This window comes from Merops nubicus, unplaced genomic scaffold (assembly GCF_000691845.1).
Source record: "Merops nubicus isolate BGI_N331 unplaced genomic scaffold, ASM69184v1 scaffold22996, whole genome shotgun sequence".
In the NCBI taxonomy this organism is placed as follows: domain Eukaryota; kingdom Metazoa; phylum Chordata; class Aves; order Coraciiformes; family Meropidae; genus Merops; species Merops nubicus.
The window spans coordinates 44,047-57,912 of record NW_008613254.1 but is presented as its reverse complement, the minus strand read 5'-3'; the positions used below and the strand labels follow the sequence as shown (position 1 = coordinate 57,912).

Genomic DNA, 13,866 nt, shown 5'->3' with positions numbered 1-13,866 from the left:
ACCACATGGAATAAAAACTTAAAATACCCAGGTTCAAAGCTCAATAATACACTAGCTATCCTCGTGGAGAGCCAGCTGAAGATTTGTGCTCAGTTGTATTTCAAGGTCTCAGCCCTGAAGCATAGGCTGCCTGCTCCCACCATATGTAGGCCTGTGGTGCAAAACCAGCTTTCACAAAACATGGGCTAAACATTATGGGTACTAGCATTTAAAAACATTATCTTTGACATATATAAAAATTTTTTTTTCTCTGCTTGCTAGAAACTGAGAGCCGGTCTGAGAGCTGAAGAAGGGGAAAGTAGAGCTGTTTACAGTGGGGATGTAGCAGCACACTTTTTTAAGATACTTTTTTATGTGGTTAGTTTATGAAGTTTTGATTAGGGATTAAATTCACTAAGATAAAGACAACAAAAGCGTAACATTCTTCCTCTGCACTTTCACTTCACAAAGAGAGATGCATGTGTATGAACAGGCTGCACTTGATTTCCACTGCACTCCCTATACCAACACCACACTGCACAGACCACACAGGCACTGACAGTGCTGCTGCCTGCGGAATAAACACCAATTACAGGACCTATATTTTTGCAGTCCAAAATTCCAACTGAAGATGCATAGAGAAACTGAATTACAGAAAAATGGTTAATATTCTTTTCCCTCTGACATCAGTATCTGCAACATTCATTTTGAAGACACATATACTAAGGGGAAAAGTTTATAAAATCTGTTTAATCTCTCTTTTATAGTCTCGAAATACAGTGTTTACATGAACACAGAACCTAATTTTGCTCAGTGTTTTTAGAACACAGAAAGAACACATAAACTTGGTAGTGAAACAGTGGGATCCAGCAGTTCAATGAAATTTAGATCTGCCTGATGTTGCTGCTGCTAAAACAAAGCTAAAGAGTAATCTTTGTGTGTGCTCTAGATATGCCAGGCACCACATATTTTCCTATAATGTTAACCACCTGGGTCATTTCTATTAAAAAAACAGTGATCTTAACTTAGGTAATTCCTTGTTTCAGTAATTTAAATTCTCACTCATACAGCTCCACTATACACTTAAGATTGTGTAACACAATAGAACCATGAAAAGCAAGTAATTAGATACAAAGCTATTCAACCCTTACTGACAAAAATGTCCCTTTCAGAACTGCTACCACCTTCTTAAGGAGAGACTTCTCTAAAGAAAGGGGTCTACTCCCATCTTTCCAACTGAAGGAGCTGTATGCGGTAGTGCTGGTAACATGCTCACAGAATGATCATAGACTCACAGAATGTCTGGGCTGGCAGGGACCTCCAGAGTTCACCCAGTCCAACCTCCTGCCACAAGCAGGGACAAAAGTGTGTGTCCCTGCCCATGTGCACACAGAGCCCCTGCTGCATCCAGCACTTCGCTGTGCAAGTACTGCACAAACAAACAAGTAATGGATGACTCAGAATACAGCATCCCAGCTAATACCTGCAAATGAAATATTCAGTCAGCTCATACTGAACACCTCAATTCAAAACATGCTTAAAAAAAAATGTACGTTCAAGTGTTTTCATTATTCAGCTTTTAGCGTTTTCCATGTAATTTAATTTCCACCCTTAACTGAGTTAAAAGTAACAAAAACTTTTTTTTTTTTTTTGGTCACATTAGTTTTCGCTTGGCTGAGTTTCAAAATCATCACACTGCTACATAAATGTTCACCTAATTACCAGCTAGGGAACAGTACAATGGCTGGAAAAGCCATCAGGGCAGGGCTGCTGCTTTTGGTGATGATATTGTTTGTATGAATGGGGATACGAAACCACAGCCTAAAATAGACGGTATGAGTAGTGCTTTGGAGATCACTCTCTCTCCACTGAACACAGAGAAAGCCTTGATGAGCACTTCAGGCCAGATAGCAACCTGTTAAATGGCCACGTCACACTCATTTTTATCTTCTACTGCTAATGGAAAACCACACATTTACAACAAAGAAACCAAAAGTAAGCTAGAAGTTTAACTTCTAAATATTATAAAGATGCTATGAATCAAACAAAAATCAATACTGGTTGCAACATAAAAAGTGAATTGATTTGCTTTTAATAATTAGAAATAAAGATAGCCTGTTATGTATTTTTCCCTGTAAACTTGCACAACTTCAACACAAACATTAATAAAATTATGATGTTCATGAGAGCATTCATTAAAACAAAAACAGAGATAGTGACTTTCAAGTCAGTTACACTTCTATCTACTCCTCAATATTTATACTGGAGTTCACAGTTCACATGTATTATCTAAGAAAATTACTAAACATGGAACATTACAGTTTTCATAGTAGCGCACAGTGTGCTGGTTTTGGCTGGAATAGAGCAAACTTTCTTCACAGTAGCTGGTGTGGGGCTCTGTTTTGGATTTGTGCTGGAAACAGCACTGATAACACAGGGATGTTTTAGTTACTGCTGAGCAGAGCTCACACAGGGTTCAAGGCCTCTTCTGCTTCTCATGCTGCCCTACCAACAAGCAGGCTGGGGGTGGGCAAGAAGCTGGGAGGGGACACAGATGGGACAGTTAACCCCAACTGACCAAAGGGATATCCCAGACCATAGGACATCGTGCTCAGTGCATACAGCTGGGGGAAGAAGCAGCATGGGGAGATGTTCAGAGTTACCAAGTCTGCCTTTGTAAGTCACTGTTACATGTGATGGAGCCCTGCTGTCCTGGAGATGGCTGAACACCTGCCTGCAGATGGGAAGTGGTGAATGAATCCCTTGGCTTGCTTTGCTGGCACGTGTGGGTTTTGCTTTACCTATTAAACAGTCTTTACCTCAGCCCACGTGTTTCTCACTCCTATTCTTCTGATTCTCTCCCCTTCCCACTGCAGGGGAGTGAGCAAGGGGCTTAGCTGCCAGCTGGGGTTAAACCATGACAGAGTTTAAATGAGTTTGCACTCATTAGCAAATATCAAACAAGAAGTATGGCTGTTGTTAATAATGATGTGTTTGGGCTGCTAGTATGAATCATATTATTTAGCAGTTATACTCATGCTTAGCCCAGAGATCACTGCATCAGTGAAGAACATTGACCTTTGAAATTAAAAAAAGAAACAACCTGCCTTACTAGCAATACCACATAAAAGCATTCTTAAGAGAATTATTAGATATGGAAAACTGCTTGAGCAAAATTCATTAGAACATGCGAGAATGAACAGTAGGCACCAGATAACGCATGAATTAATATTTCTGATAAAGCAAGTACACGAAAAGTTTAGCCTCACCTCAAGCTCTAGTCCTCCAGAAAACAGCCTTTTATGCTAAACCTATGTTAATGGTTGCACAGCCAGCTACAGCTCCTTTCCATTTCATGTAGTCAGCAAAAAGCAGGAAAAAAAGGTGGCAAGGCTGGAGGAATTTCTGTCAGTCCAATGGTGAAGAGTTTCCTACACTATGCACTGAATTTCTTATGACAGCCAGAACTGAGAGGCAGACCCAGCAAGTCAAGCAGCAATGTTCTTTATCACATGGTGGGACAGTCACTCAGTATCAAGGTAAAGGAACAATTATTTCTAACAAATGACAAAAAAACACTCCTTAATATATATAAACATCTTTTTGTGCATTTCTTTAACCAGTCTAATTACTGTGATTAAACAGAATCACTACACAAATTGAAGAAATTATCTATACTATCTATATCAATGAAAGAGCCTGATGGGAACAAGAGTAATTATTAACATGCGTTGTAAACTCAAGATGACACTTTAACCAAATCTATTAATTCAGAAATTTTAATGTTACTACTACTCATAGCAAACGTACCTAGGTTCTTTACAGACTTCTTCCAGGAAAAGCTTACCATTTTTTCCTGCCATCCCTGCTTCCATCCTCCTTAGTTAAAAATGTCTAAAAGCAGCTCTTAAAATGGACCATTAATACCAGCAATATTAAAGCTACATAATATCCAAACAAACAAACAAACAAACCAACCAAACATTTTGACCTCACAAACAAATCCAGATTAACCACCATAAAAAAAAATAGATAAAAGCCTAATGACAAATGTAGTTATCTACAGGTAACATAGATTCCCTGTACTTTCCTGCACATAACTAGTTTTCAGTGTTGTTTTTTTTGTTTTAATTACTTTATAGTATGTATCTGAACTTTCCAAATTGTCCAGAAATTTCAACCTGAACGTCTCATTTAACCTCACTGCAAAGACAGCAGTGTAAAAAAAATTAATGTATCTAAGAAGTCAAACGTTTTGGTGTCCATCATATTTCTATGCAACCTGTTGCTATGCTTGTAACTGACAGTTACATGTACATAATGTAGAGGCTTTATACATGACCAAATGAGTATTTTTACTATAAGTTTTGTAACTAAAGAGTTAAGTGATTAGTTTTAGATTGCCTTTTGTTCTACTAATATAATTACTTTTAAGCAAATCAATAAAAAATAGCTGAAAAAGGACAAAAGACATTTCCTATCCCTTCCCTCCCACCCCCTCCAATAATCTATGACTAAGGATTTACAAGCTTTAAAACTCTAGACTTAGTTCATTCTCTTGGTTTAACATAGAAATAGTGTTATGAAAGCATGAAAAACCACATTGGTTTGGGGCTAAAAGAAGCAACTGAAGTTTATCATGGGAAAGAGAGAAGGACAGTAAAAGAAATGGAAAATTGACTTGGTGGAATCAGGCAGAAGTGGCTTGTCCTCAACTACCACAGAAAAGCCATAAAGAGGTATTTAAAACTATGAGTTTTCTACACTGTGATTACCTGGTGCTGTGTTTCTGCGTTTGTTTTCTGTAACGCATATATAGAATCATAGAATGTCTGGGCTGGAAGGGACCTCCAAAGGTCATCTAGTCCAACTCCCCTGCCATAAGCAGGGACATCCACCTAGATCAAGCTACTCAGAGCTTCATCCAGCCTGATCTTGAATGTCCCCAGGGGTGGGGCCTCCATCACCTGTCTGGGCAACCTATTCCAGTGATCTATCACCCTCACATTGAAGAACTTTTTCCTAATCTCTAACCTAAATCTACCCTTTTCTAGCTTAAAGCCATTATCCCTGGTCCTGTCACTACAAACCCTTGTGAATAGTTCCTCCCCTGGTTTCTTGTAGGCCCCTTTCAGGTACTGGAAGGTTGCTATAAGGCCACCCTGGAGCCTCCCCTTCTCCAGGCTGAACAGCCCCAATTCCCTCAGCCTGTCCTCACAGCAGAGCTGCTCCAGCCCTCTGATCATTTTTGTGCCTCTCCTCTGAACACACTCCAACAGGTCCACATCCTTCTTGTACTGGGAGCTGCAGAGCTGGACACAGTTATTATAGATATTATTATATCTATAATTAAGCCAACCCAATACAAACAGAATTAATTTTTTTCAGAGGTGAACACTCAACAGGGAGGCTGCTGCTGGAGGCAGCTGCGTGGCCCGCTGAGGAAGCAGTGCCATGCCCCCTGAGGTGGGGCCCTGCACGCCACACTCCTGCCCAGCCCTGCCCAATTACGAACCGCTGTGTGCCTCATGGCACAGAAAAGAGCTTCACTGCATTGCTCTTCCTCATCCTCTCCCAGCTCACAGAATGGGAGGCTCACTGAGCACCTCCTTTGGTACTGGCCTGTTCCACCACAGTAAACTGACCAGAGTTTGATGAACAGGTACCAGACTCTGGAGAGCTGGTTTTATTAACACTCTTTGCTGCACATGGTCACATTTAAAACATACATGAGGTTGATGTAAAGATGTAGAAAAGGAGCCAGTAACACCAGGTAAAAGGGAATTGAAGCGACTGCATTCTTCTGCATAACAGGAGGATGTTTTACTCTAAACAATTGTTTTCAGGCAAGTCCACTCTCTGGTAACAAAAAGGCCAGTATTTTAAGGGAATGGCTTCACAAAGGATAAGAAACCAACAGAGCAGAAAAACATTTCTAAGCTTTCATTGCAGTCAAAGAAATATCAGGTGCTATAATACTTCTGCTCATGTAAAGTTATACCAGGATTATCTAGTTATAAATCCAAAGTCATCTGCTCTCCCAATCATTCTTATGGCTTGGTATTTTTGTTTAGGCGTGGCTATTCACTTGCAACATGCAGAACCCTAGGAAGATTTAAATTTTCATCAAAGGTACTATAAATAGCAAGAGATTTTTTCTAACAAGTTTCTGAGCTTTGAAAAAGCAATACTGGAAGAAACTTGTTCTTTCAATTTTTTTTTTTTTGCCACTGCACTGCACATTCTTATTTATAGACTTGTGTGATTATTCCCTACCCATTCAAATTGCTCATTTTCTTATTTATACTCTCTTGTGATTATTCTCTACCTGTTCAGATTGCTCATTCTCATCTTCACTTTAATCAGTGCTTCTAGAAATTGTTTTCTGTTAAAGTAGACAGCCTAGAAGGAGAACAGCAAAAGAACGAAGGTAACAAAAACAGATTTATGGACCAGAGAGGCCCTTAACTTTAACTATTCTCAGAGATTGACTGGAGAAATTTCACAGAGTGGTATCTGGAGAAGAAATCCCCCTCTTAGGACTAAATGCCAAACTTAGAGGGTCACATACTCAATCTACAACTGCTAGCAACTCCACCTCAGCTGTGGAACCAGAAAATCCCATAATTTCACAATAATCTTTCATACTGAGTAATTCTTTTCTGGCATGCTAGCCCATCAGTGCTGATTAATGTCACTCTGCACAAAGCTAACGAGGGACTGACAGAGTCTATTCTATATAGGCTTCGGATCCACTCATTTATCTTAGATGTTCTGACTTAGCTGCACTTACATTAAATTAGAATATAACAAAAATGTGTACAGAAATACAGGGCAAAATGAGACCATTTAGAGACATAATACTGGACCATCCCATTTGAAAGCCAGTTAAAAGAGATGAGAGTCTTTTACTTTTTATGAAAAAAGCATTTTCTTGTATCAATGCTGTAAAACAGCTTTCTGACTGATAATCGATAATTTCATTTTTATTTTATTTGAAAATAACACAATTTTTCTAATCATAGCATATCAGTTTTATTCTAGCTAATGGTCTTTCCACCAGCTTCATCTCCCTAAAAGCTGGAATACCTCTTCCTGTGGACTACAGTCACTCCTGGTTTCATTCCCAAACTAAGTCATTCTCAGGATCCACTCTGGAGAAAGCCAACTTGTTCCTCCTGGGAAAAAGGCAAAGCATGGCCAAGAGGTTAGTTTGCTCTTGATAGACAACATGGATGTAGCCTGTGCCAGGCCTGGCTCCCTCTGCCAAGGGCACTCCAACACCGCTCCAGCATGCTACGTGTCCTCAGATGCCTTCACATCGTGCCCTATGGCAAACTATTATGCCTCTAGCTTCAAGTTTCAAGAATAGCATTGCTGTGGGCTGTATTATTTTTGGCACTTAGAAATGAAGAACCACACACACACACACACATATAGAACAAACAAAGAATATGTCAGGGCCAAAGAAACACTCCATGAGCCAAAGGCAATGTGGTGTGGTCACAGCATATCTGCTCCAGATGGTGCCAGGGCATTCCCTGTCACTGTACACAAAGACAGTGTAGATACAGCCTTTGTAAGAGACAGGGAGAGAAGAGATGAACTAAATAAATTATGAAAAACATCAAAGGGAGAGGAAAAAAAATATGAGGAAAGAAGTATGGAAGAAAATAATTATGTTTTGGTTCTTCACATTAGTTGTCATGGAACAGTTTAGAAACCAGAATAACTGTTTATGATGTCAAAATCTTGAAAGTGGCCAATAATAGTTCTAGAACACTGTTATTTGCCAATTGGGTATTTTAATAACATTAAATTAATAGATAATGAACTCTGAACTAATCATAAAGATCATGAAATGTTCATAATTGCTACTGAGGAAACCCAATTCCTTGTGAGAAAAAGGGTAAATATTTAATTAATAGTTAATTAAATCTTAGGAGCCCAATTATCCATAAAGCGAATAATATTAAAAAAAAAAACCAACTATAACAGAAACTGGAAGACTGCAGTAGCCAAAGAAAGAGAACTTTAAAAACACGTCTGTACAGAGATAAAGAGCAATCTGTTATGCAACTGAATGTCAATAATTTATCCTGCTCATTTAAATATGCATGCTTTTTTTTCCAATGTATTTTAAGGCATTTTATTCCATAGAATCAATTTTTGAGGTTACCTCAAATCCAAAACAGATGGGAGATAATGAGGAAAAAACAGAAAGTCAAAGCATAATTATAGTTTTTAACACACTTTTAGGGATGAACAATTTGTCAAGCTTTGTTCTTGACAGAATTCACAAGATAGGGGAAGTTATTTCTCTGCTAGTGTTTACAGCATAACTAATAACAATAATGCTCATCTAAATAATTGACATATTAGGGTCAAGTTATCCCAACACCAAATGCGGACAGAAAAATAATTCAGAATATCAATTTGTTATTAAGGAGAAATCTTAGCTCTTTCGAGTAGATTTCAAATGATTATAATTCGTTGACTTGAGATACACTGTGACAATATGAAAGGGGTGAGAGTATTTGTTTTGTGTACCTTTATAGAAATGCTACCACTGCCTTCAGATGAGCTTTGCCATTAAATAAAAATGCACTGAACATACTGAAGTCTGTGTACAAAGATAGGAACTTTATATATAGTTTTTAAAGTTCTCTTCAAAAGGCAGTTTGCACTTCTAGTGCTAATTCCTTTAAATGCACTACACTGTTACTTCTTGTTAGCATTGGTTCTCAGACCTTCATTTACTTTTCAAGCTACTGAAGGATGCTTATTTCCATACAATGGAAAGTACCTTTCCAACTACAATGTACTCCCCCATATAAACAACATTGCAGAATCCTTCTCATATAACAATATGTTCACTTTTTTTCCCTCTGGAGGCAGCAAGGCTGTACATTGTGGTCTCTTCCTCACCAATGCTTCTATTTAGGTATTTATATAATACTCCCATTAATGGAGTCATACTCTTGCCATATTTCCACACATACAGTTTTCATTCCTTCAAAAATAGACACCTTTCTTCCTTCTAAATACTTCTCTGCATGCAATGACTTTTCTAAAATAACCACCAAAAGTTCAGAAAGCTTACTAATTTCTTAAAGGCTCTAACTTGCATATTCAAAATTATTTTTCCTCAGTGTAAGATAGTTTTCAATCAATTTATAATCACACATTTTGCTGTTCTTGCTTTTCTCCCTCATCAATTTAAACAGCAAAGCATACTTGATTTAGCCTACTATTAATTAAAATGCCTCTTACCTCATAGGTTTTCCCTGATAATATTGGAAATACCTTCTAGTGTTCTTGGCTCCTCCTACACTATCCTCCTACTCTTATGTTCTCTACAGAAAATGCATGGCTCATTCTATAGATTTTTCTTACATAGTTTCCATTGCCAGTAGCTTCTAAAAGTCTTTCTCTACTCCAGATATTTTTTAGCAATTACACATAAAGTGCACAGGTTACATTTTACATATTTTAATGTGTCATATAAATTTATCTTTTTACATATGGAGTTGAAACAGTTCATAATCTATAAACAATTAATCCTCTCTTTAAACTACCAACATTCCCTCCCTCATCAGAAAATGTAAGTGGTAAATGGCCCTTGATATCTACAGTGACTTTTACTCAGCATGAGACTAAGAAAAGCAAGAAGTACACGAAATAAAAAAGGATTATGCTAGGAAGAGGGAGACAATCAAACTGAGCTGCTGGTTAGGAGAAAAGCCAACAAATCAAACAGATCTGCCTAAAAGTAGCACACCATCCGATTAAGAAAGGAGCAATAGAGGTTCTGCTGTGAAGGTGTTTGGACTAACAGATCACAAAATACACAGGACAACTTGTCTCCAGCAACAGATGAACACTCAAACTATGACAAAAAAGAAAATAAAATAAAAAAATCAAACCATGACTCATCTTTTCAACTTGTGAAGTTCTCCTAAAGTACACATTTGTCATCCACTACCCGGTGGCTTCCTGTATCCTTACTCAGAAATAAGACATGCTTCCATAAATTTCATTGCCATTATCACTTGCAAATACTTGTAATACGGAAAGCCACTCTTCCAGTCAATCCCAAGAGGTATTAATACTTCTAAAAAATGTTACTAATCCAAGTCTGAGAATCCTTCCTTTAGTTTATGTATATATGCTCATAATGCTCACTTTTGACCACTCTTTAGTTTTGATCTTTCTTATTATTCACACATTCGCTTATGTGCCCAGACATTGATTGATCTTTCAAGGAACTGCAGCTGTACTTGACCAAATAATCTTTAAGCCTGGAAGAATAAATCAGCTGTTCAGTTTTCATCAGAAGAGATACTCTGACGCCCTGCTAGTTGCAGAACTTTATTTTGAATATTATGTAATACGCATATTCATTTACTAAGTCCTCTGTGTTTCTTCATCAATGACTGGTACTGTTTTGGACTATACATATATAGACAAACATCTGGTCTCAAGACTGATCATTGAGCGTGGTGAGGGGATTTACTCTGTTTCCCCGAGTTAAAGTCACAAACAACCTGACCCGGTGCCCTTTCGGTACCGGATTGTGACAGGTACCATAAAGTAACTCAAATGTCTTTATCTTTTCCTTGGCAAAAGTTATCTCCTTAAAAATATCAAATAATAGAAACTAGATCACTGTTCGTCACTCTTGTCACTGATGTGAATGTGGAACATTTACAATGTTCGAGCACTTTTTAAACTACTCTTCACTGCTAACACCTTGCACATCTTTCTCAAAGTACTGAGGCTACTCACATCTCTGCTTAGTCATTTATTTTTCTTCTGATTAGAGATGAGTCATACAATCTGGATCTACACTGTTTTTACAAAATCAAACTACCGTTCAGTTACCAAGAGCAGTACTTCTTTTTCTAGTATCTAATTACTTGTTTTCTCAACCTTGTTTGTAATGATAGGATTTGTCTTACCTCACTTTATGCAGCTAAATGTTATTCACATGATCTTAAAATAGGCATCTCTCATAACAGTGGGATGAATACTCAGCTAGACGTGCCTGTCTCCCTTTATTACACACAAGAAGAGCATAAACAGCTTACAAACTCTGCTAATACATGGCCTGGAGCAAGTAGTTTGGAATGTTAAAATGGAAAGTGTATAGAATTAGTTTACCCACTTGTTTCCTTGGAGACAGAATGCAAACACTTTAAAGCATTCTGGAACTCAAGTGTAACCTCAAAAACTAAAATCCCTAAAATACAATCTCTTTCTCAAGCCCACTTGGAACCCTCTGTCTCTGGGAAGGTGCTTTTTGGTTTAATGGTGCAGTTTCTTTGTTGTAGGAGCCAGGTCCACAGCAACTCATTTGGGACATCATTGTCTTTTTTCTTTCTCCTGTTTATTGTTCACTACTTTTGGAGAACCTAAACTGTTAGGTGCCTTCTGCTTATGAAGCCATAAGCCTCTCACTTCCACCTAGAGCTTCCAAACTGTGTCAGTGGACCATAGTATAACGATTTTCACTTCATTAGTCACCTGCACTGTTTATAACTCTCCCCTTTAGTGGTCTCAGGCCTCATTATCAGTTCACATTAGTTCTTGCAACTGAAGGGTTGCCAACTGGTTACTCTTGCTCTTTTAAATTATTCATATTGATTACTTTGACAAATGTGACGTACATGTTAGCCTGGAAACGCAGACAAAGCAGAAAGAGGCACAAAGATTCCCTCAGTTTTTATTACAGTGGCCACACCAAGTTATCTCAGAAGCTATTTTAATATTGTAGACCTTTTCAAACATTGCAAGCACCACAGGACAAAGAATATTTACTTCTCTGTGTATATATCACCTAATACATTTTGAAGAATATTTTTTTAATATTAACAATAATATTATGTCTTTGTTAATAGCATCCTCTGTCCATCTCAGCAAATACGAGTTCTTATTTGTTAGAGCAACCTAACACTTCAGGCTTACCTTTGCTTTCTGGAAAAGAGTTCTCCAGTGGCCTATCATATTTTCCTAAAGAATTAGATTAATTACAAATCTTCTTGTCCTTTTCTCCTTAACTGTTATAGCTTTTTTCTTGTATTTTGACCAATCTACCAAGTGAGTACAACTTTGACATGCCAAACTCAGTTCAATTACTATAAATATTGCAAATTTCCTAAAGATGCTTATACAAACCAAGTACAGGGTGAGATCTCAATTCACTGGATTAAACCTCACTTTAGGATCTATAGGTGCTCAGTTCAGTAATGTTTTTTTTTTAAACAGAAAATTAGTAACACAAAAGTGCATGTAACTCTTCCACAGTCTCTCACAATGTTTACTGTCTCTGTTTCCCAGGGCTTTTAATAGCATCAACCTTCCCCCTCATCACGACTTTTTTTGGAATGGATCACTTACTTTGTAATACGGTCAATGTTAGCAATTTGCTTCTGGTTCCGGATTATTTCTATAGCTGCCCAAAGATGCTGGATAGCCTTTGTATCTGCCTGTCGTCTCTTCGTTAAGCGTGCCATGACCTGTTTACTTGGTCAGCTGCAGCCGATAAATAAAAAAAATACACCAAAAAGTTAATCATGAATTATGAAATGGATTACATGATGATCATATCGCAATAAATACGATTACAAGAAAAACTCTGTTAACCTACAGCGGTTCGATCTATAGACATCAGCATGTTTTCTTATGCTTAAAGAGCAGTAAAAAGAAAAAAAAAAGTAGTTTAAAAGAACTCCTTTCACATTACATAATCTATACAGATATCAAAAGGCAAGCAGTAAAAATTATCAAGTCAATAGCAAACGACTTAACTTATCAAACTGGTTACAAACAGTCATCTAGTTCAAATATCAGTTCCCTAAAGTTTGTTAAAAATCAGAAGCTGCCCTAGCCTGAAGCTTCCATAGCCTCCTACGCTACCATTACCAAGCTTCCATAGCCTCCTGTGTTATCCAAAACTCTTAAAAAGGGTGAGTGGTGCTTGACTACATCACATGGTGTAAAAATGAATTCTGACACAGAGAAAAAGCTGGACTCACAGTTTATTACACAATATAGTTCTCAGAGTATTACTTTTCATATTTTTATAATTTACAACTATTTTAAAAAATCTATTCTATAAGCAGAAACTAAAAGTATATTTTCATGGATGATAAATATTAAAAAAAAAAAACAAACAAAACAAAGCCAAAACAAAACAAAAAACTTTGGAGCAATTCCATTTTCTGTAACATGCTAAAACCCAACAGAACCAAAGTGCTTCTGATGGCATTTACCCATCTAATCAACCCTGAACAGGAACATAATGAGCATCTGGCTTTGTTTACAAATTTTCCAAAAGCTTGAGGCAATGAGTACAGACAAGCCATAAATCGCCTACAGCCCTACTACAGGCACAGAATCCCTTTTTGAAAGCTTAACGATGCATTTTGATCACTAAATAACTTTCTTCCAGTGCCACCACTTTCTCAATGAAAAAAAATGACTGATTTATGACTGCTACCAAGGTCTATAATTTATTTTAGAGCTCTGTCCTCAAAATGAACTCTGTGGTATGCACATGGATATTTGTAGCTAGCAAAATATTAACTTCAGTAACCCAAAATAAAATAAAAAAAAAGCAAAAAATATTACACCATCTGTGCAATGTTAAAGATGCGAGTTTAAGTATTAAAAGTGTCTCTTCTCAAATTCAGAAAAATTAAACAAGATTCAAATATCCTATCAGTTGCAGCAATACAATTTTCAAGTCCATAGGATCTACAGGTACTTGTCAAAGAGGGCTGTCAAGTTTCAGATCCAACATTAGCTTTGCGACACTCACTTTGCAGGTGAAATGAAGTGCAATGTTCTATTATTAAGGAGAAGAAATGATTTAACAGCATTACA

The 13,866-nt window shown here is 37.4% G+C and overlaps 1 protein-coding gene across 3 annotated transcripts in view; it reads right to left on the bottom strand.

Moving 5' to 3' along the window:
- ZMYND11 (zinc finger, MYND-type containing 11) overlaps positions 1-12,509 on the bottom strand; it is a 61,977-nt gene extending 49,468 nt beyond the window's left edge. For 2 of the 3 annotated variants that reach the window (XM_008941853.1, XM_008941855.1), the window contains exon 1: positions 12,379-12,494. In XM_008941853.1, coding sequence (XP_008940101.1) covers positions 12,379-12,494 — 116 coding nt within the window. Of the gene's footprint in view, positions 1-12,378 lie in introns of all 3 variants that reach the window. The other variant, XM_008941854.1, reaches the window with a different exon arrangement.
- Positions 12,510-13,866: the final 1,357 nt, after the last annotated feature.